Source organism: Scardinius erythrophthalmus (genome assembly GCF_964197995.2).
Source record: "Scardinius erythrophthalmus genome assembly, chromosome: 15".
Classification (NCBI taxonomy): domain Eukaryota; kingdom Metazoa; phylum Chordata; class Actinopteri; order Cypriniformes; family Leuciscidae; genus Scardinius; species Scardinius erythrophthalmus.
Genome location: NC_138235.1, coordinates 15,898,235 through 15,919,714, shown reverse-complemented (window position 1 = coordinate 15,919,714; position 21,480 = coordinate 15,898,235). Strand labels below are relative to the sequence as shown.

The 21,480-nt window shown below is 38.8% G+C and overlaps 1 protein-coding gene across 2 annotated transcripts in view; it reads right to left on the bottom strand.

Moving 5' to 3' along the window:
- samd10b (sterile alpha motif domain containing 10b) overlaps window positions 1-21,480 on the bottom strand; it is an 84,457-nt gene that overhangs the window by 37,791 nt on the left and 25,186 nt on the right. For both annotated transcript variants that reach the window (XM_081386334.1, XM_081386335.1), the window contains exon 2: window positions 13,603-13,781. In XM_081386334.1, coding sequence (XP_081242460.1) covers window positions 13,603-13,781 — 179 coding nt within the window. The remainder of the gene's footprint in view (window positions 1-13,602; window positions 13,782-21,480) is intronic.

Here is a 21,480-nt window from a genome sequence, read left to right as displayed (position 1 = left end):
GAGGACTGCTGCGACTGCCATTATTTGGTCACACTTTAGTTTAGGGTCCAATTCTCACTATTAACTATGACTTTTGCCTCTAAACTCCTTATTACTGCTTATTAATAGTTAGCAAGGTAGTTGTTAAGTTTAGGTATTAGGTAGGATGAAGGGATGTAGAATATGATCATGCAGAATAAGGCATTAATATGTGCTTTATAAGTACTAATAAACAGCCAATATCCTAGTAATATGCATGCTAATAAGCAACTAGTTAACAGTGAGAATTGAACCCTAAACTAAAGTGTTACCCATTATTTAATAGCTGACAAACTGAACATATTAATCTGAAAGCACTGAATTATTAAGGTGTTTGCCACATTTACTGTTGCTCTGTGAAAGTTTCGAAATCGACGCGATCGACTTTTGCTTGAGGGTGAAAAAGTTTCCCATGCAAATTTCGCAAGAATTCGCCACGCTGACTAACAGAAATCTGCTTGGTTTGAAAGTGACTTCTGTGTGAGCTGTGCTTCATACTTCACTACATACTGACAACAGACAATGAACCGAAATTTCGCAATTGTGAACGCACCTGTACTATCATTCTTTCAAGAAGAAGTGTGTATTTCAAATAAATAAAGGACTATGGTCAGTCAGAATGATGGCAACTCTTGTAGAGTAACTCTAAAGTATTTGTTGTCAAGAGCTGCAGGTCACACATTAATCAACACCTAATGGCAAAAGCCCATTTTCACTCAGGAAACATACAGAAAGAGACAGGTATTGACTTTAGTAGCAGACAGAACAAAACAGGGGGAAAAGAGAATGAAAAAAAAAATGACTGATTCAGACTTTTTCAGAGTAAGTGAAAGATGGCTCAACATACAGGTTGTGGAAAAGCCTGAAAACATGATTCAGTATGAGAAAAAAGAAAGTCAAACACAGAGACGAAGCAAATGAAAGAAGAGGATTTAAATGACAGAATATAATATAAAAGAGAAGCCATCTAATCCTATGCATATTATTTCTCTGTGTAAAAGGATCCATATTTCTGCTGGTAGGTACTTTACATTAACAGGGTACAAAGGGATAGTTCACTCATAAAAAGAAAAGTCCATCATCATTAAGACCCTCATGTTGTTCCAAACTTTCTTTCTTCTATGGAACACAAAACTTGTTTGTTGTTTTCTTTTGTTCATACAGTGGAAGTCAATGGGCTCCAATGTTGTTTGATTCAGAACGTTCTTCAAAATAGAAGAATGAACAGAAGAAAGAAAGGTTTGAAATGACACGAAGGTGAGTAAATGATGACATATGACTCGGTGAACTGTCCCTTTAAATGAACATCGAAATTAAAAAAATCTAAAAATTATAATACATTTTATACAATAAATGTATTTAAATTGAATAAGTGGATTTTCTGACCCCATTGGAAGATTTTTTTTTTCTCGTTTTAAGCTTAAACTCACTTTATTTTGATTATTTTTCATCTCATTTTATGTAATTTTGCATATCAAATAAATGCATCTTGATTTAAGAATGTTTAGATATTTGTACTGACATGTACGCTATTACACCTTCATGCTAGGTTAAATTGAACTATATGTAGCTTATATAACATATCTAATCGTTCTCACAGATTTGTGCCTTTAATGTTTACAAAAAATAGTAACCAAAGTGTACCATATTTATGGAAAGAGCTGGGAAATGAGAATGAGGATAAGACAGAAAGCAAAGAGGATCTGGTGAGAACCGCTTCACCATCAACACCTCCTCCTCCCTCTCGCTCCCTCTTTCCAAGCCATCCATCACCTCTATCTCTTCCAAGCCAGCCTCTGGGCATTAAACAGCCACCCTTGAACCCATGAGACCCGATTCTGTCCAGCCTGAAACATACAGTCATTAATAATACACAGGGGATTGAACCTGTGAGGAGAGGGGCGGCCCAAACTGGGCGGCCATTTTGTGAGATGAGTCTGAATCGTTTATATACTGTCTATGGTCTGAATGCTTCTCGTCGATGCATGATTGGAAGAATAGTCATGTCCTCCTTAGCTGTACATACTGTATACACTACACTGTTCCGAAGTTGAACTTTCGATTCATCAAAGAATACTGAAAAATATTATGCAGCACAAGTGTTTTTATGTTTCTTGAGCATCAAATCATCATATTAGAATGCTTTCTGAAGGATCGTGTGACACTGAAGACTGGAGTAATGATGCTGAAAATTCAGCTTTGAATAAATTACATTTACAGTTATTTTAAACTGTAATAATATTTCACAATATTACTGTACTGTATTTTGATCAAATAAATGCACTCTCAGTGAGCATAAGAGATTTTTTTCAAAAACTGTATATGCACATATGAATTATACAAATTATGAGCATATATAATATTATTGTTGTTCCAGCCGCCGGCATTTTGACAGTCAAAAATAGTCGATCTCCGAATGCAAATGAACTGACTCTGAATTTTAGTATTGCTTCTGATATGAGCATCCTTTTTCAAATACCAGGTCAATATTGATTTTCACTAACGACAAAACAACAAATTATCCGTGAATTTATATGGAACTAAGCTTTAGGAGCTTTCCATCTTTACTCTCCTCCCTGTTACGTTGACTGACAAAATGCCGGCGGACGGAAACACTAACGGATAAAGTGAGTCTACAAAACCTTTCTTTTTAGTAAACTCTGTGTACACAAACAATGTTCTCAATGCTGGAGTTCATGTGTAGAGCCCCTGGTGATACTTTGAGCAAAGTTTCATGTTGTGTCGAGCCTTCTTAGTGTTTTAAAAATAGTGATTTTGATGCTATCATAGTCGTGCCCCAAGCACTCCCATTCACAAGGCATTTTGACCGAAAACGAAAATATGGTCAAACTTAAAAGTGGCGTTTCCATTCTATATGCTTTTAAACGAATGTTTGACTCGAGTAGATTAACAAAAAGACCTTAGGTTGCATTTTGGCGAGAGTTACCCTTTAAAACTGCAGCGAATCAAAGACAGTCTCAAAAACTTTGAAATCGCTGGTGTTTCTGACGTCACAAACTACCTTGTAACCAATCACATCTTGAGGGGGGCGGGCTTAGGCATATCATTAACTATGACCGCTCTGAGGCAGGGGGGTCTCAAGAGAAGTCAGGTTATCCCCGTATATTTTTCTGTTGATATGAAAAATCGGCTACTTTTAGCAATATAGCGGGTGAATTATGTATATGATTTATATTACGATGTTATGATGAACTATGTGCGTTTCTCCACTAACGATCTGAGTTGTTCAAAGCGTTTCTAAGGATGCTGGTTTTAGATTTTTTGCATCTGCCTGACTCTGAGATGGAGAACGAGAACATGGTTTGTGTGACGTTAGCAACACATCATTAGCTGTTTGATAACGTAGTCAAGACAAAGGCTAACCATATTAATTATTCATGGATCTGCATATACTAAATGAAGCAAGGGTGTAGAGTTCAAACTATTTTAAGGCATGAGAAAAAAAATTCACAGGAACACGTTTAAATATGTCATTTTGCTGATCAAAGATGAGTTTTAAGGGATAAAATTCTTGACTACAGGGGAACTTTAAATAGTAAAACGAAAATACAATCCCATAATACCGGAACTTTATAGTGTATGGTCTAAATTCATAGTCATTTGTTGTCATTTTTGGAGCTTGACAGGTTTAGAATGATATAAGGGTTAACTATTTCTTTCAAGTAAATGATTGTATCAGGTTCCCATGGGAGTTTATGAAGTCTAGTCAATACATGAGCGCTCTACCGAGTGTATCCAGTTCTGCTGGCTTATTATTTCATGCCTTTTTACTTCATATTTCCTCTAGGGTTCATGTTCTGAACCTCTACTATAAATTCTTAATAAGTGTGATTAATATGTATAGATTACTAAAGTAACATCATCCGAGTCTCATTTCAATTTCCCCTCAAAATGTCTCAGTTGGCCACAGAATTCCTTTGTATGTTTCTTCACCCCCTTTCCGACCTCCAAAATCGTTACTTTTACTTTTTTGCCAACTTTTTCCAACTGTCCTCTAAGTCTCTTTCATTTATTCTAAATCTCTCTCTCTCTTCTTCCTTTACTGTCCTGTATTTCTCTCGGTCTCGCTCCCGGTCCCTTTATTCTCCCGTTGGCATATGTTCTTGATGTCCTGGCAGTGAATGTCTGATTTTACCCACTGGAGCTGAATCAGGGATTACACTTAAAGGCATTGACGGGTGACATCTCTTTAATATTCCACCGGCTCCTCCTGTCTTAGAGATCGTTTTGCTCTTACAACCTCAGATACAACCAGAGATCACAATGAGTTAGCCGGCTCAGTCTGAAGCACACAGTGAGTCTGTTAGCATGTAAATAGGTGATGTCACACTCACTGTAAAAAGTGAATAGTTGGATCAACTTAAAAAAATTACTTCAATTGGTAACACCTAAATAAATTAAGTTTTCTCAACTTAAATTATCACGTTTTTCACGATAATTTAAGTTGAGAAAACTTAATTTATTTAGGTGTTACCAATTGAAGTAATTTTTTAAAGTTGATTCAACTATTCACTTTTTACAGTTCTGACCTTGTTGTGCTGCTTGTTTTTTTTACTTAAACATGAGATTCTGCTCGTGTTTCCAAGTAAATCCACCGCTTTCTGCCTAATGTTTTCCTGCCTGCCTCCAGCTCATTTCAATTTAGTTCAATTCATTTCAGTTCATTTCAGTTCAGCTGACCTGATATAAGTTAGCTGAACTGAATTCAGATCAATTCATTTCTATTTAGGATACAATAGTGCATGTCAGATTAAATCATAAGTCATTTTAGTTCATTTTATGTCAGTTCAGTATAATTTATTTGACTGTAGTTCAGTATAATTTAGTTCAGTTAATTTCACTCCATTTCTATTCAGGTCAGTTTAATAATTTGTTCAATTAAGTTAAACTTCAAATCAGTTTATTCTTAAATAGGTCAAGTCAGTTCAATTCAAAACAGTTAGGTTGAATAGTAGATCCATTAGATTTACAGTAACACAAGTAAATTTAGTTCATTTTAGTTCAGATCAGTTAGTATGTATGTGCCAGCCATCTATTTGTTTACAGCCATCATTTTCCAGACTGAAAATTAAAAAAAATTGTTATGATTAATTTCAAGTATTTAATGTAAACTATTGTTTTTATGGTTAGTAAAGATAATTAAGGTAAAAAAGAATAACGTTAGTATAAATCTACTTCTACAGGGCAGTTTCTTTTATCTGGAACATGTACAGTATCATGTTAATTAGCTCTCTATTCATAATCTTTCTATTTTACATCCTTTAAATCTGTTTTGCTCTTCCGTTCATCCCTCTATCTGGTTATGTCGTCCTTCAACGCAAACATAATCTTTCTTACAAATAGGTAAACCTTCACTCCCGCTTGTCTCTCCATCTCTCTTTTTCTCTACAGACATCCTCCAATCCCACAATCCTTTGCGCCAGAACAGCTTACATGCATAAGAACTCAATGATCCATCTCAGCCTGGTGACACCTGACTGATTTGAGACTTCAGATGTGGCTTTGCATTCATTATGAGGTTTCAAAGTGTCACCACAACATCTGTTCACATATGCAGGGTGAGAAAACAAACTCAGAATTCGGAATCATCTTTCTCATTTTTATTGGCATTCATTAATTCATCCGAGATTAACTAACAACTGCTTGCTGATGTGAAAAAATTGAGCTATTCAGCTTACTTATGGCAGACTGGCCAAGTTTGCTGACTTTTGGTAATCTGTGTGCTTTTCGAAATTGTTTTGAGCCGCTGATGGGGTCGGTAACCTTCACAGTAATGAGGAAACTAAACAAATCTGGAGGCCAATCTCCTCTGGCTGTCAGCCTCAGGTATCCTCATCACAGCTCTGCTTTAATGGACTAAACTCACTGCATGCTAAACAACATTTGTATGCGCTCTGGCATTGTTCCCGTGAAGGAATCAGACAGTTTACTTCTTTTCCTCTTCCCATTAATCCCATATTTAGTCTGTCTTTCTCACTCTCTCGTCCTTTTCATCTGTAATATCATGTGCGTATAAGACTTTACACCAACAGAAATTCAACTGTACTTCAGAATCACACATTCACACAGCAAAAGCAGCCAGAAGCTATTCACTTTCAATGAAAGGTGGCAATTTCATGGCAACATGACCGATAGCAACCAGAGCTTGCAAAACTTTGGGTTCTTTGCAAGCGAACACAAAGTTCATTGGGTGAACGCAAAGGTTTTTTCAAGGGAACGCAAAGTTTCTTGGGGGAACGCAGAATCATTGACATTTTTTCCTCCCTTTTCATTTTTTTTTTCATCGCCGTGTCCCTAAAGGGGCTCAGCGAGCAAAAGCCGTCATTTCACCGTCAAGGTTAACCATAGACCCAATAGAGTCCGGCTATGAGTAACACACTTCTAGACAAAAAAAACTTGAATTTGGTTACATGTCAAAAATAACTTGCGATATGTACGATATTCCATCATGTAAGCAAAGTAAACAGTGATTACAAAGTGTTTGGTTTCATTTCTTCACTCATTTCATTTCTTTGTTCTATAATTGATGACGAGTCTATTCTTGGGCTCTGGCTTAGACATCTATTAAATTTTCACTAACAGCCCAGATTTTGCCTTGTATTAGCCTAGACGTCTGGGCTGTGTTTGGACGGCTATTAGACGTCTTTTAAACGCAAAATTGCTTGCTGGGTAGCATCCATTGCTGAGGTATTATTAGGGAAAACATTCTTGTGAGATGGTGTATTCAAGTGAAGGCAATATAGGAGGGAAAATGTTACCACTATTCTATTAGATTTGTTTCAGCCCCCCGTTCAGGGAAATATTAAAGCTACCCAATGTAACTTTTGGCCTTTATGTATAATATACGGGCGAATGACGCATGTATATGCAATTTCCCATGAAATCCGTCCAGGAAGATTGAAACTATAAATCATTATTATAGGTTTATTACAGTGTATTTGGGTAAAGCAATGACAAAGTTTGGAAGATTTAATATTAATAAAAAATGATCTAAAAAAGTTACATGGTGTAGCATAGGTTTAAAAAACGATGCATGAAAAAGTGCAACAGAAATTATTAGCATTCTACGTGAGTTTGATTCAAGCAACTATATTCAAGTATTTTCATTGTGAGCTGCAAGAAAAGGGATTACAAAAAATATCTTATTTTAGAGTTAATATATTCAATTTGTGATCATACATTCAAAAGCTGTGGCCAGTGGTGCCAATAAAAATGTTCATCCAGAAGTATGGGCGCCCACTAAAATCACATTTACGGCCACCTGGTGATGTGTGAAAACCCCATAAGGATTTAACTGTCCTCACTAAAGGCATCATTTATCTGCATTGTCTGAGTACACTGAATAAAAAAACTGGGGTAGGTATAGATTTACTTACAATATATATCATTACAATGATATGGCAAGTCATACATTAAATTAAACTTGAAATTTTGAAGTAGAAAGACTGAAATTGTATTTTCTACGATGGTCGAGAGAAATCAACGCTCTCAAGTTGGACTGTAGGTACTATGTGAATATTACAAGATTTTGCTAATGTTTTTTAGCTTTTATCAAATCCTCTCTTCTTCAGACCAGATAATTTTTACCAGCTTTGTTAGAAAACCAAAATCACCCCTCAAAGTTTTAAATATCTTCTGAAGAATGTGTTTCTTAATGAGCTTCAAAACAAGAACATCTTGTAGTAGGTAATTAAATAAACTGCTTGTGAAACCATTCTCGTACATAGTTCATTAGTCATGGTCTTGGTCGTCCTAATTATTTCTATCCTTGACAATCTTGCCAACAGCAAACTGACACTGCTCACCTTGAAATAGCAAAGGTTTATCCCTAATCATTCCCTCACCAGTCTTCAGCCAAATACAGTAAATTAATGTTATCTTTAACACAAATCCCATCAGCAGAACTCATTTTCATGCCAGGACTGGCCCCATGAGATAAGCCGTGTCAGAATAAGCCACAACATAACCTCTTCCAAAGGAAATCATTTTGCCGCTTTATCTGGACTCTATACCCACAACCAATGCCAAGAGCAATCATGTGTAATGGAAGTTTAATCTAAGAATATGATTTGGTAATGATGGGATTAATGACCACCAAGTATTTTCAATCATGGTGTCATAATGTCATTGGAGACTGGGCTTGTGAGACAGCCAATTAGACAGCAGGACAGCTTGACTTCTGCTACATGATTACACAACATTCTTTATAATACCAGGTTGTGTGTCTCAGATGGCTGTAGGTGATATGATATAATAGTAGCATATTAATTGTTATTTATGGATGTTAAAAGAATAACTACTTTTTTTAACTGAGTACAAACTGTCTTTAAATGCAAGTGCAGTTACCTATGGGAAGTATGCATCATTTTATGACTCAAATTCCATATTATGTTTCAATCTGATCTTTACAATAATCTTTACACTATGGGCCCTATTTTAACGATCTGAAAAGCGAATGTCAAGCGCAAAGCACAAGTAACTTTGTGGGCGGGTCTTGAGTGCTTTTGCTATTTTCCCGGCGGGATAAATGACTCTTGCGCCCGGCGCAAATCTCAAAGGGGTTGGTCTGAAGTAGCTTCATTATTCATAGGTGTGGTTTGGGCGTAACGTGAAATAAACCAATCAGAGAGCCATCTCACATTCCCTTTAAGAGCAGACGCATTTTTTTTTCATAACGGCGGATTTGCCAGGCGCGCTCCAGGAGCGGTTCACAGCCAAGGAGAGCAAAGCTCTCATCACGGCCATAAAAGAGAGAGGAGTTACATTGAAATGGAGAAACCCACCCAAATTAACTTCGGTTAAACAGGCGTATGATAATTTGGGTAAATGTGTAAGCTAGATGTATGCTTTTATAATAAATTGTCTGTCTATCTATCTATCTATTGTAATAATGTATGATTTGCAAAAAATGAAAACTGCTGCTTCTGTGTAGATGAGAGAATCAAAGTGTGCGTTGTGCACACGCTACATTGTTTATGGCCAAGCATGCGCCCTTAAAATAGCTTAAGAATAACATGCGCAACGCGCCACTGACTTTAAACTATTTTTTCCTGGTTAGTGATGCAATTGTTTTCTAAACCTGCGAAATAGCATGAAGGAACGTTTGCGCCGGAACACGCCTCCTTTTTTTGCGCTGAACTGCCCTGGGAGCGCAAGCGTATTTCTTAGTTAACCGACGTGCTTCTGTGGAGGGAAAAGTCCGCTTTGCGCGGGTGCAAAATAGGAATGATACATGCGTCGGTGTACAAAGTCAATTGCGCTGGGTGCAAGATAGGGCCCATAATGTCTTTTCAGTGTTAACACGTAGTTCTTTAGCTAGCGTTAGCATCAATGTTCTTTGTGTATTTTTTAAGTTTCAATGGTGTTAGACCAGGGATGGGAAAGTCGGTCCGTGAGGGCCACTGTCCTGCAGAGTTTAGCTCCAACCCTAATGAAACTCACCTGTCTGGAGCCTTCTAGTAATCCTGAAGACATTGATTAGGTTTGTTTGATTAGGGTTGGAGCTGAACTCTACAAGACAGTGTCCCTCCAGGACCGAGTTTGCCTATTCCTGTACTGCCATATATTGACGTGGATCAGCATGATCGTCTCTGAGTTTTACAGAGCAGTCTACACAATAATTAATTCCCACCTGGCCAACAAAATTACTGGTCTTTATGCTCTTTTTTTGTCTTCTGGCTTCAGACTTTCTGATTCTTCGGTTGTATAGGTGATGATTTTCTGGTAAAGCACGACAATTAGTGTCTGTTGTTTAATTTCCAATCTTTGTGTCACCAAACAGCGCTATGCTACATTCAGACGTGGCTGCTGCCATCTTACACCAACTAAATGCACATTATCCCTTACTAATCATATGCTTTCCCACTAATTACACTGTTACTGACAAAATAAATAAATATGTGGACATATTGATTTGAGCTGCTACAACTGATAACGGAGACTCAAGATGTATTGCATATAAACCAAGAACCTGTGGTGTGATGTGAGAGATATTAAAATAGTACAGAGGTTTCAGTTACCTGGATGGTCTGATATGCAGCATTGCCATGAATGACCAAGAATATTAGAAAATATCAGATCGCTAAATGTTGTGATTGGCCAATCAGGGTCAGGCAAAGAACTGTGTAATAACCAATGTGAAACATTTTCTCCTATTTTCACTTAAAATGCAAAGAAATCAATTCCAGGGCAAATTTCCTACTATTTTTCGGCAAACTCAACGGCCCTCTGAGAAATCTAATCCCGTCTGAATGTGAATGTCTGTGGTTGCATTATACTAATGCTTCTCCTTTTTCTGACCTACCTGTGCTACCGTTTGCGCACCAATCTTGTGCATGCTTTCATTTCGTTTCAATATGGAAGGTATCCAACGAAAAAATGTAATAATAAACTTAATAAATAGAGCCAAATTGTGGACACTGCGAAGACTGCCCATTTTAATATTAATGTCATGTACAGTATGACTATGTCTAGATTTCTCTGCTCTTCTCTACTAAAAACTGAAGCTGTCCTCTATCCACTAGTATTGCAATAAAATGCTTTACAAATACAATAACAATATGCTCAGATTTAAAAAAATTGTGTAGTGTATTCCAGCCTTTGGGCTCAATAACACAGTTTAGTTTCGGTATCTATGTAGCCCCTCCTTCTGAAACATGCAATGTGCTCTGATTGGTCGGCTAGATCAGTGTGTGTTGTGATTGGTCAACTGTGTTGCATGTTTTAGAAATGGGAGTTCAGAAACAGTGCTAATTGATATAGAGAATAACTCCATTTGGAGTGACTTTTTCAGGGTCAAACAGCAACATTACACACTAAAGAAAGTTGAACACTTAAAAAACATTATAGGTCCTCTTTAAGCAAAATTAGGGTGCGATAAAACCTTCTGCAGAAACAGAGTTTAAGATAAAGTTTGATCTTTATTCTAGTTACCATAACCTTGAATTTCAACAGTTAGCTGTGAGCCTGTGTGTTTGAATACATGCCAGTGACCTTCTCCAATTCACATACACACGCACACACAAGTGCACACACACGCACACACACACGCACGCACACACACATCCAGCAACCCTCATGCAATACTGAGCTCATCTGAGCCAATCCTGAGACCAGGACAGATGCATAAAATCTGTTCTATTTAAAGTGATTCTCAGAACACCAGAGCAGCTTCATTTACACACACATCTCCTCACAGTTCACTGTCAACCGGGAAAAAAATATGTTTATCATATAATAACCACACTCTACTGTCAGCCACTAAGCCTTTGTTTTAAGGTGACACATTAGAAAAGGATATTTTCCCAATTCACGCCATTCAAATCAATTATTCGCAACATAACAGACAGAGCGTAAAGAAATGTGCTTATCAAATCTGGTAGTTAAAATCATGGGTGAAAATATTTTTTTTTAATGAAATAATTATGGGCCTCAAGGTTGATGCATACAAAGAGGGACTAATTAATTTCAAGTACGCCTCTCATTTGTCTCTGGTAATAGAAAAAACATGCGTATTATGAGACACTTCAGATCAAGCTTAGCCTGATTCTTGGCTAATGGTACTTATAATGAGATGCTATAATATCCAGACATCAGAGGTGCATTTTCCTCATCATGACAGGTGGAGTATGAGCCTGTTATGATGGTTTGGGTGTGCAGTGGGTAAGAAGGGCTAGCACTGACAAATAGTTCAGAGAAGAAGTTTACACACTGCAAATATCATGAAGCCAGTGCTGTAAACAAGCAAGCGTCTGCATGACCTTCAGAGCTTTGTCCTTGTAAAAGTTAGAAAGAAATACAACTGTTGGCATTGGCAACCATTAACGGTATGAAGAAGTTAAAAATATGTTATATAGTTAATTGAAATTAAGGCAAATCTGAGCACATTGGTGAGATCTCTTCTGAAACTCCAAAGGAAACAGTTAAAGGGGTCATGAGATGAGAAATTAAATTGGCCCTGATCTTTTGACATATAACAGGTCTTTGTACCATTAAAACATCCTTTAAAGGGATAGTTCACTTTGAAATAAAATGTTGGTATGTTTTAGCTTACCTCAAGGGCATCCAAGATGTAGGTGTCTTTTTTTCCGCAGTAGTTTCAATTTTGATATTTTTAGGTCAAACCGGTCACAAATCCTAGTGTGTGACGTGTACGCAGACTGGTGCATTAATATATACCCTAGATGTCGCCTTGTCTACGGCAGTTCATTGGAACGAATGTCTTTAAGGCGACATCTAGTGTATATATCTATGCACCAGTCTGCGCACACGTCGCACACCAGGATGCACGCGCGCCCTCAGATCACTTGGACGTGGCTGTATATAAGAGCTAAAAACGATATAAATACTGTTCGTTTTCTCACACAAACCGCTCGTTTCGTGTCTTTGTTTGTTTAATTGTTTAATTTGGACGATGGGTAATTGTTTTAATTTGGACTCTGTTCATGCTCTTTGAGACAGTGACCATAGACCTGCATTATATGACTGACAGACAAGAACGGTTTGACCTAAAAATATCAAAATTGAAACTACTGCGGAAAAAAAGACACCTACATCTTGGATGCCCTTGAGGTAAGCTAAAACATACCAAAATTTAATTTCAAAGTGAACTATCCCTTTAAGTTTCATAGCTTAAAATGTCCTCCTCATTATAAACAAAGCATTTATTTAATCAAGCGGCTCGTTTTGATATTGCAGGATTTGTGATGTTACATTGGCAAATATATTTGCATATGACCGCCTCCAGAGCAAGACATCGATGAATAGTTTTACATATCGCTCCACCCACTGATGTTCAGTCGCTTAATGGCTGATATTTGCCTACACTGGATGTGAACGTCATGTTGTGACAAAAGCATTATAATCACTGACGCTGTCTACACTGGATACAGTATACAGATGTGCACTCAGTTTCTGACATACTTCGCTTTGACTCGTCCAGTTTAAACAGCTTGTTTGTGTCTCTGTACAGACTTCAGAAGGATCCCAGTGTCTGAAACAAGTGGATGGTTTATTTTAATGGCGTCATGGATCGCGTCGGAGGATTTTATGTTTGTTCGGAGCATTTGACTGCAGATTGTTTTGTAAACGAGGCTCAGTGTAATGGAGAGTTCGCAAAGAAACTTTTGTTGAAAGTTGAAGCAGTCAGCGGTATTGGATCTGACAGCAGTTACATCACAAACCTTAAGTAAATGATTTCATAAAGCTTTGTCTGAAAATGACGGTTTTATATAGATAATGTTTTCAAAACACTTACTTGCGTCCAATAACGAGTGGGCATTGATACTGTTGTCAATGCAATGACGTTAGCCAATCATAAAAGTGACGTATACTGACAAGCCTTAAAGGAGCCGCTCCTTAAAAACTGATCATTTCAGACAGAGGGTCAGAATGAGAGTTGAAAATAATCTTTAAAAAAAATAATTTTTGTGGAAAAGCTTTACTAATATTATAAGTATACCTCAAGGAACAAATTAAAATAATAAAAGAAAATCCATGTCATGACCTCTTTTAGATGGTAATGAGATGTCATTAGTGACTTTCTCTCCTGTGGGGAGTGTGTACCTGTATTCCTTCTGTGCCGGGCTGCTGTAGCAGTTTGACCGTCCTCCTCGTCACCCTCTGCCCGCGTCCTTCATGCCAGGTAAGGTTGCCCCCGGCCCTGCGTGGCAGCTGATAGTTCAGCTCCTCTGCGGAGACTGTGTGGTCCAGCGCAGCCCGACAGAAGCTGAAGCTGGACGCAGCTGTGGAGGACAGACGAAGAGAGATGTTGAGCACATCCCGCCATCTCATACACGGATCATTGTCATCGTTACAGGAAGCTCCATGAATTCATTATTATGTCAATCACAGGTCATTGTGTACGTTCAACTTCACAAACAAACTCAAAGTCCTTTATGTGAAATCAAAAATTAAGGTTTTAGCCACATTTAAAATGTAGTGTTAAACCAGAAGCAATTAGGGGGGAAATATATTACTATTGCATTACTAAAATACTAATACTAACTGTACTATATAGTATATACACTACCATTTGAACGTTTTTTTATATATATACTTTTATTCAGTAACACATTAAACTGATCAAAAGTGACATAAAGTAATTACAAAAAAATCTATTTCAAATAAATGTTGTTCTTTTGAACGTTGTTCTTTTTAAGCAGCACAGCTGTTTTCAACATTAATAATAATCAAAAATGTTCATGTCTGAAGACTGAAGACTGGAGTAATGATGCTGAAAAATCAGCTTTTATCACAGGAATAAATTACATTTTAAAATATACTCCCATAGAAACATTTATTTTAAATTGTAATAATGTTTCAAAGAGACGTGAATAATGCAGGTAAATAATTATTATTTATATGACAATTAATTGCCAGTCAAACATTTCTTAATTGTGACGGCCCTACTTTTATCATTAATATTCACACAGTTTTCCAGCACTTACTGAAAGTGATCAATATAGAGATTCAGAATAACAAACAAGACACAACAAATACTGCACTTTACAGTGTACGCAGACAAACACACACAGACACGTTTAACTAGTAAATTAGTTTAGTTGTCTAAGCATATGGCACATGTATGATTCAGTGCCTGGCAACCCAACATGCCCAATCAGCAAACATGTGCTCGAAGTCCAGAAAAATAGAAGAATAGACATTAATTCTTCCTCTACGTGGCCATTGAGGGACAATCTTTAACCCCACCAGATACAGGAGACGGGTGAGGTGTTTCAGGTCATGGACCCGCTGAGCAGTGTGTGTGTGTGTGTGTGTGTGTGTGTGTGTGTGTGTATAAATGCAAATGAAGCACATCAGTATGTCAGTGTGTGTGTGTGTGTGTGTGTGTGTGTGTGTGTGTGTGTGTAAAAATGCAAATGAAGCACATCAGTATGTCAGTGTCTGTTTGTGATGCCACAACATAATTATCATACACAGGCTCTCCATGCATATAAAGCATCAGAAGCCACCCACTGTGTAATACTATTAACTTAAAAAAAAAAGTGTATTATGAAGCAGTATGTACTATGCAGTATGCAATAGAAAACATTTCAAACAGTCGCATGCTTCATTGTTGTCACAAAGCCTTATCAAAAAAGTTATCATCTTGGAAATAACATTGGTTATTTTCCAGTGAATAAATGGATTTTAAGTTTTTTTTTTTTTTAAAAAGATCAAATAATCACACTGGAAATAGAAGGTCAGGTATTCTGCTCATTTTGGCAAATATAAAACCAATGTAAAAACAAAAAGTATTGTAGGCCTAGTATGTTTTACAATATTCAAACTTCACTCACTATTTTAAAATTTCAAGTTTAATTCATTGTGTTACTTGAAATTATTTGCGAAATGTTCTAGTAATTTCTAAGTGACTGTTATACCATTATTCTGAAGTCTAATATTATGTAAAACATGTAAAAAGTGCATTAGGATAAAGAATCTCAGGTGAAAAATGTGCTTACTTGTCATCAAAAATAACATGACAATGCAACATAACTTAGTCGCAAAGAAACAGAAGTAGTGACAGATCTTTTGTTCCATTAAACATGAGTGGATGAATCACTCAAGATCTTCAACATGCATTTACAAAACCATTAGGATGAATTTTCATTTCATGCCGTCTTTATTGGTAATAAAAAACAAGAAGCGGTTAAGGTGTCCTTTTTACAGTGTATTTATACATTTATTTACTGAGTAATATTAATTAACAACATGTACTTGCATGCGCAGAAGGCGCTCTTTCTTAGATCTAACTAAATTGAGTTGATCAAACTTAAATAAATGTAATAGATGACACTATTTAAATATTTTATGTTAGACTAATTAGACATGTTTAATTAAAGTAAACAAAATGTAAAGGTGTCATATCTATGAAGGGTCTGAATAATTTTTTTGAGAGGAGGGTTAGTTGTATGTAATTATGCATAATTTACTGTTATTAGGTACGTTACATACAGTATGTAACAGAGACACTGTAAAATAAAGTGTTACCAAAGGTGCTTGCTTAATAGAAATTTCCTTCTGTTTAAATAAAGCTTCATTCTACAGAAATAGTACAAGTAGTTTAGTAGTATACCATTCCGAATAATGCTCTCACTTTTCCCTTTCTGCAGTTCACACTCCTGAGTTGCTTTATCCAAACACACAACTGCAAATAAAAAAAAAAAAAAAAAATACAGGTGTGCTTGTAAAGGCCGCTGGTCTTTCTTTTTCTTTTTCTGACCCCTGGCTATCTCTCTCTCTCTCTCTTTCTGTGTATCTACCTCTCCCAGTAGGCTTTCTTATGTAAGCTCTTTTTTTTCCAGCATAGCTAATGTGATCAGTGCTACGAGAGCACTTGGTAAGTACAAAATATTTAATGAAGGGTAAAAGATGCTACCAGCGCATATCAGCACGTAAGAGATTAAAAAACAAGTCAGTGAGGAAGAGAAAGAGGGAGCGGGAGATCAAAAGGGAGGAAAGACTGTAAATAATACATTAATGGCCATTCACAAAAACTCACAAAGGGCTGAGGTAGCCCTACACAGCCTGGAAAAAGTTTTGTTTGTCTAGTTAAGCTGGTCTCAAAGCTCTTTGCATAGAGTCTCATTGCATGAAGAGCTCGAGCCCATTGTGTTTCAAACAGTGCTGCGGTCGCCGGTACCTCTGTGTTAACCGAAGGGCTATAAAAGCGACTGTGGGAAAATGGAAACTCTGGGAAAAACCAGTTTAGAAGATGCTGACTGCTAAAACAAAAGTGTTTCCACCTATCAAAACCATCCAAAAGGGCAGGTCAAGTTCATTGTGTAATCATGGGGTGATGGGAAAGAAGGATCGTGGAGCAGGAGTCAGGGTTCAGTGATGCGTTTCCTGTGTCTGCTTTTCTCACTGCTCTCTCTCTCTCTCTCTCTCTCTCTCTCTCTCTCTCTCTCTCTCTCTCTCGGGCAGTCAGGAAACGAATTACTGCCAATCAAATCTGTGTGAGGCAAAAATTTGAGCTCACTACACACTGAGATGGATGAGAAACACATCCCATCAGTCAAAGAAAGGGGTGTGGTTAAAGACTGTACAGCATCTGTCAGTCATCCATAGGGGGTTGGGGCTAAGAGTTATATTTTCTCTGGATATCCTGCACAATCTACCCATCTGTCCAAATCTCTGTCAGCATTTCAATCAGAGAATACGAACTCCCACTTGGTATCCCAGAAGGAGACACTGGCTGCGACAAACTGTAGGCGAAAAACAGTACACCAAAAGAGTAGGCGAAAATTACCCGGATTGTGACTGATCTGAAACAATCTACATAGGCGGTTCTGGAATGAATCACTGTTTTAAATGAATCGGTTAAAAGAATAATTCAATGACTCGCCCATGAACACACGCTGGCTGTGTTTAAAATCACCTCATTCAATATTCCCAACATTACTCCACTGAAATAGAGTGAATGAAAATAAGTGAGTGAATTCAGACACTGCGTGTATAGGGGGAAACTAAACCAATGAATTCAGAAAATCATACTAGCATACTAATCTTAGCATTTTTACCATATCTTTCTATGGCAGAAAAAGTAAGAGTATTATGCTTATATGTGATTCCGAATTCCCAATTGACTCAAATTGAATCAGTATTTTTGAACAATTTGGTTGAGTGATTGATTCAATGACAGTCGACAAGACAGTTCCTTGTCGACACCTACTGGTGCAACGATGTAACTTAAAGCAGTCAATAGAAATTCCCACCACTAATACACTTTCAGCCATTCACATTCGATTTATAAATATATTATGAATATTTATTACATGGCTTGGTTGAATTCTAATGTAGAATACGGTCTGTTATTTCTTGTTATACCATGGCCTGGGTGAATACTTGATTCTGATTGGCTGCAGGGTGTCCATTTAAAAAGTGATAGAGGAAACCTAGTAAAGGAGTTCTGGTGAAACTGACTGTTTACCGCTTGAAATTAATAAATAAATGCGCTGGCTACATCAGCTGTGAGTAACCATAGCAACAGGCAGTCAAAGTATCCGTTTACAATTTATTGTATCTAAACAAAACTGAAGGGTTCTACGAGCTGAGCGGACTATAAATATCTCCGAAACCAAGTTACTGTTTATAAAAACTTTATATTTCGATTGTAAAACTAATTAAAATATAAACTAATGTTTTAAAAATGTGTTATTTGGCAAGTGACCATGATATAAGCGGGTTAATCAGGCATTGACCCACCGTTGCCATATAACACACCGTTGCCGTGAAAAACAGAGCGTTGCTATGGACGCAGGATTCTAACCGTAGAGACGAAACGGACTATTTTCTTTAGCGGAAGCAATACAATCGTTTTTAAATCAATAAACTCCTTTTTAAATCAATATTTTGTGTCAAATTATTGATTTATTTGGTGGGTAGCCTTGTAATAAGCGGGATAATGTATAGCGAGGCGGTTGTTATAGCGAATACAACCCCTTCAGGCTGATTCAAGACAATGATTCAGGTCCCGATCAGCCTGTCGGGGTTGTATTTGCTATAACAACCACCTCGCTCTGCATTATCCCTTACGTACATAATAAACTGTGTTTCCTGGACTATGCAGTTTGAACTATAGGTTTGCAAATACATGCAATACAAAGATCACATTGTTGATTTTGAAAAATCTTTACCAAGAAATAAGTCCGATGAGGCATTCTCTGGACAACTGATGACTTTGATACAATGACACTGTGTCTCTTTGTCTTTAAGACTATAGTTTAGATAATGCCGTGGAGACAGTCTGGTGTAATTTTAGGAAGAAAGATTATATCTGACCCTTCAGAATGTGAACTTGTCCAGAATTGATCTTCAAGTCCTTCAGTGTGAAGAAGACAAAAGGCGTTCTCGACACCACCATCAGAAGAGGGGAGGGGAGGAGACAGAACGGAGAGGTCAAATGTGGACAAAAGTCTGAATATTTTCATTAAATATTCTGGGAGGGAGATGTACAAAGCTCTTTGAGTGCTGATGCAAGGCACTAAACCGCTTAGATACATGTAATAGAAGACAAAGAAAGAGAGAGAGATGGAAACAGGAGCAAGGACCGGTAAGTAAATGCAAAGAGAGAGAGAGAGAGAGAGAGAGAGAGAGAGAGAGAGAGAGAGAGAGAGAGAGAGAGAGAGAGAGAGAGAGCTGGGATCCAATGGCAAATGCTTTGACCCTGAAAAAAGAGCCACTCTCCTGCCTGATATGATTGATGAAATGCGGCTTAGATCTTCTCCTGCCACCGCGGAAGAAGACTAATCATGAAAGTTTCCAAACTTCATTTGACATTTCCTTTCTTTTTTAACAGTCATTAGCAAGCAATTACCCTGTGGTTTAGTGTGGCTTGTGGGAAGGTCATACAGAGCCAAAGCCCAAGGTAAATTACCACAGCACTTTTGAAAAAACTTATTCTTTCCTAAAGAAGAAAGTCCTCTTATGTTCTGAATGAACTTTCCCAGAGGCTCCAAAACTCCTTCGCCTATCAACCAAGCTGGCATCTAAGGCACTTGCACTACCTTCATCCCTTCAAAAATGGCACTTTCTTCCTGAAGAACTGGACAGAAGACTAAAATAAATACTAAACATGAAAAAAGAACACTTTAACAAATTAAAAATTAATAGTTTTTTTGCACTATAAAGGTTTATACACCTATTATCTTTATTATTGCTATTTTTTTGTTGTTGCATAAAATAATACTTTATTATTATTATATTACTATTTTATATTTTAGAATAAAAGTAATGTCATTAAAACTATGAAATATTCAAATGGAAGTATAAAATAAAATAATAAAATACAATTTGTCACCCTTTGTCTATATTATGCCAAAACATGAGAAACAAATTCAGTGTTTTTATTTTTATCTTTGTGAAATAAGTCTTGTTGTCACGACACACACAAGAGGAGACAGATCCAAGTGCAGTATGTTTTAATTGGGAAATTCCAAGAGAGTAAACAATCCAGGCATGAGTCGATATCCATTAAATCAGTCCAACAATAAACACAGATCTCACGGGCAAGGGAACAAGAACACAGAAGTGTCGTACATTTTACAAGGACTCGACAACACACACTGAAACGGACAGGACTATATACACAATCATAATTAAGGTGATAGAACGCAGCTGAGACTGTGATGGGAATCAGGTGTAGCGAACAGGATTATGGGAACTGAAGTTCATATGTGATGACACTGTGAGGGAAGGAGAACATCTCGTGGAAACCCGGGGAAAATCAACCAGACACTGTGACATAACCTCCCCTCAACGGAGTGGCTCCCAGACACTACAAGACAAGGATAACAACAGAACAAGACAAGAGTACAGGGCGGGAGGCAAAACAGTAAAGAATCAGGGGGAGGGATGGGGGGCCAGGTCCGTGGAGAGGAACAGGGACAGGAAGTGACAAAAACCTAGGTGGCCGGGAAACACAAAAAAGTTTATCAGGCGGGTCCGGCTCCGGCCGCTCTAGGTCTGGTTCCGGCCGATCAGGGTCTGGGTCCGGCTCCGGCCGATCAGGGTCTGGGTCCGGGTCCGGCCGATCAGGGTCTGGGTCCGGCCGACCAGGGTCTGAGTCCGGCTCCGGCAGATCAGGGTCTGGTTCCGGCTCCGGCCGATCAGGGTCTGGGTCCGGCTCCGGCCGATCAGGGTCTGGGTCCGGCTCCGGCCGATCAGGGTCTGGGTCCGGCTCCGGCCGATCAGGGTCTGGGTCCGGCTCCGGCCGATCAGGGTCTGGGTCCGGCTCCGGCCGATCAGGGTCTGGGTCCGGCCGACCAGGGTCTGAGTCCGGCTCCGGCAGATCAGGGTCTGGTTCCGGCTCCGGCCGATCAGGGTCTGGGTCCGGCTCCGGCCGATCAGGGTCTGGGTCCGGCTCCGGCCGATCAGGGTCTGGGTCCGGCTCCGGCCGATCAGGGTCTGGGTCCGGCTCCGGCCGATCAGGGTCTGGGTCCGGCTCCGGCCGATCAGGGTCTGGGTCCGGCTCCGGCCGACCAGGGTCTGGGTCCGGCTCCGGCCGCTCTGGGTCTGGCTCTGGAACAGTTGGCTCAGCTAACTCTGGGTGTTTAGGGTCAGCTGCTGGGTGCTCGGACTCTGGGTCAGCTGCTGGGTGCTCGGGCTCTGGGTCAGCTGCTGGGTGCTCGGGCTCTGGGTCAGCTGCTGTGTGCTCGGGCTCCGGGTCAGCTGCTGGGTGCTCGGGCTCCGGGTCAGCTGCTGGGTGCTCTGGATGCTCGGCTGGGTGCTTTGGATGCCCGGCTGGGTGCTCTGGATGCTCGGCTGGGTGCTCTGGATGCTCGGCTGGGTGCTCTGGAACAGACATTGGCTCCGACTCTGGAACAGACATTGGCTCCGGCTCTGGAACAGACATTGGCTCCGGCTCTGGAACAGACATTGGCTCCGGCTCTGGAACAGACATTGGCTCCGGCTCTGGAACAGACATTGGCTCCGGCT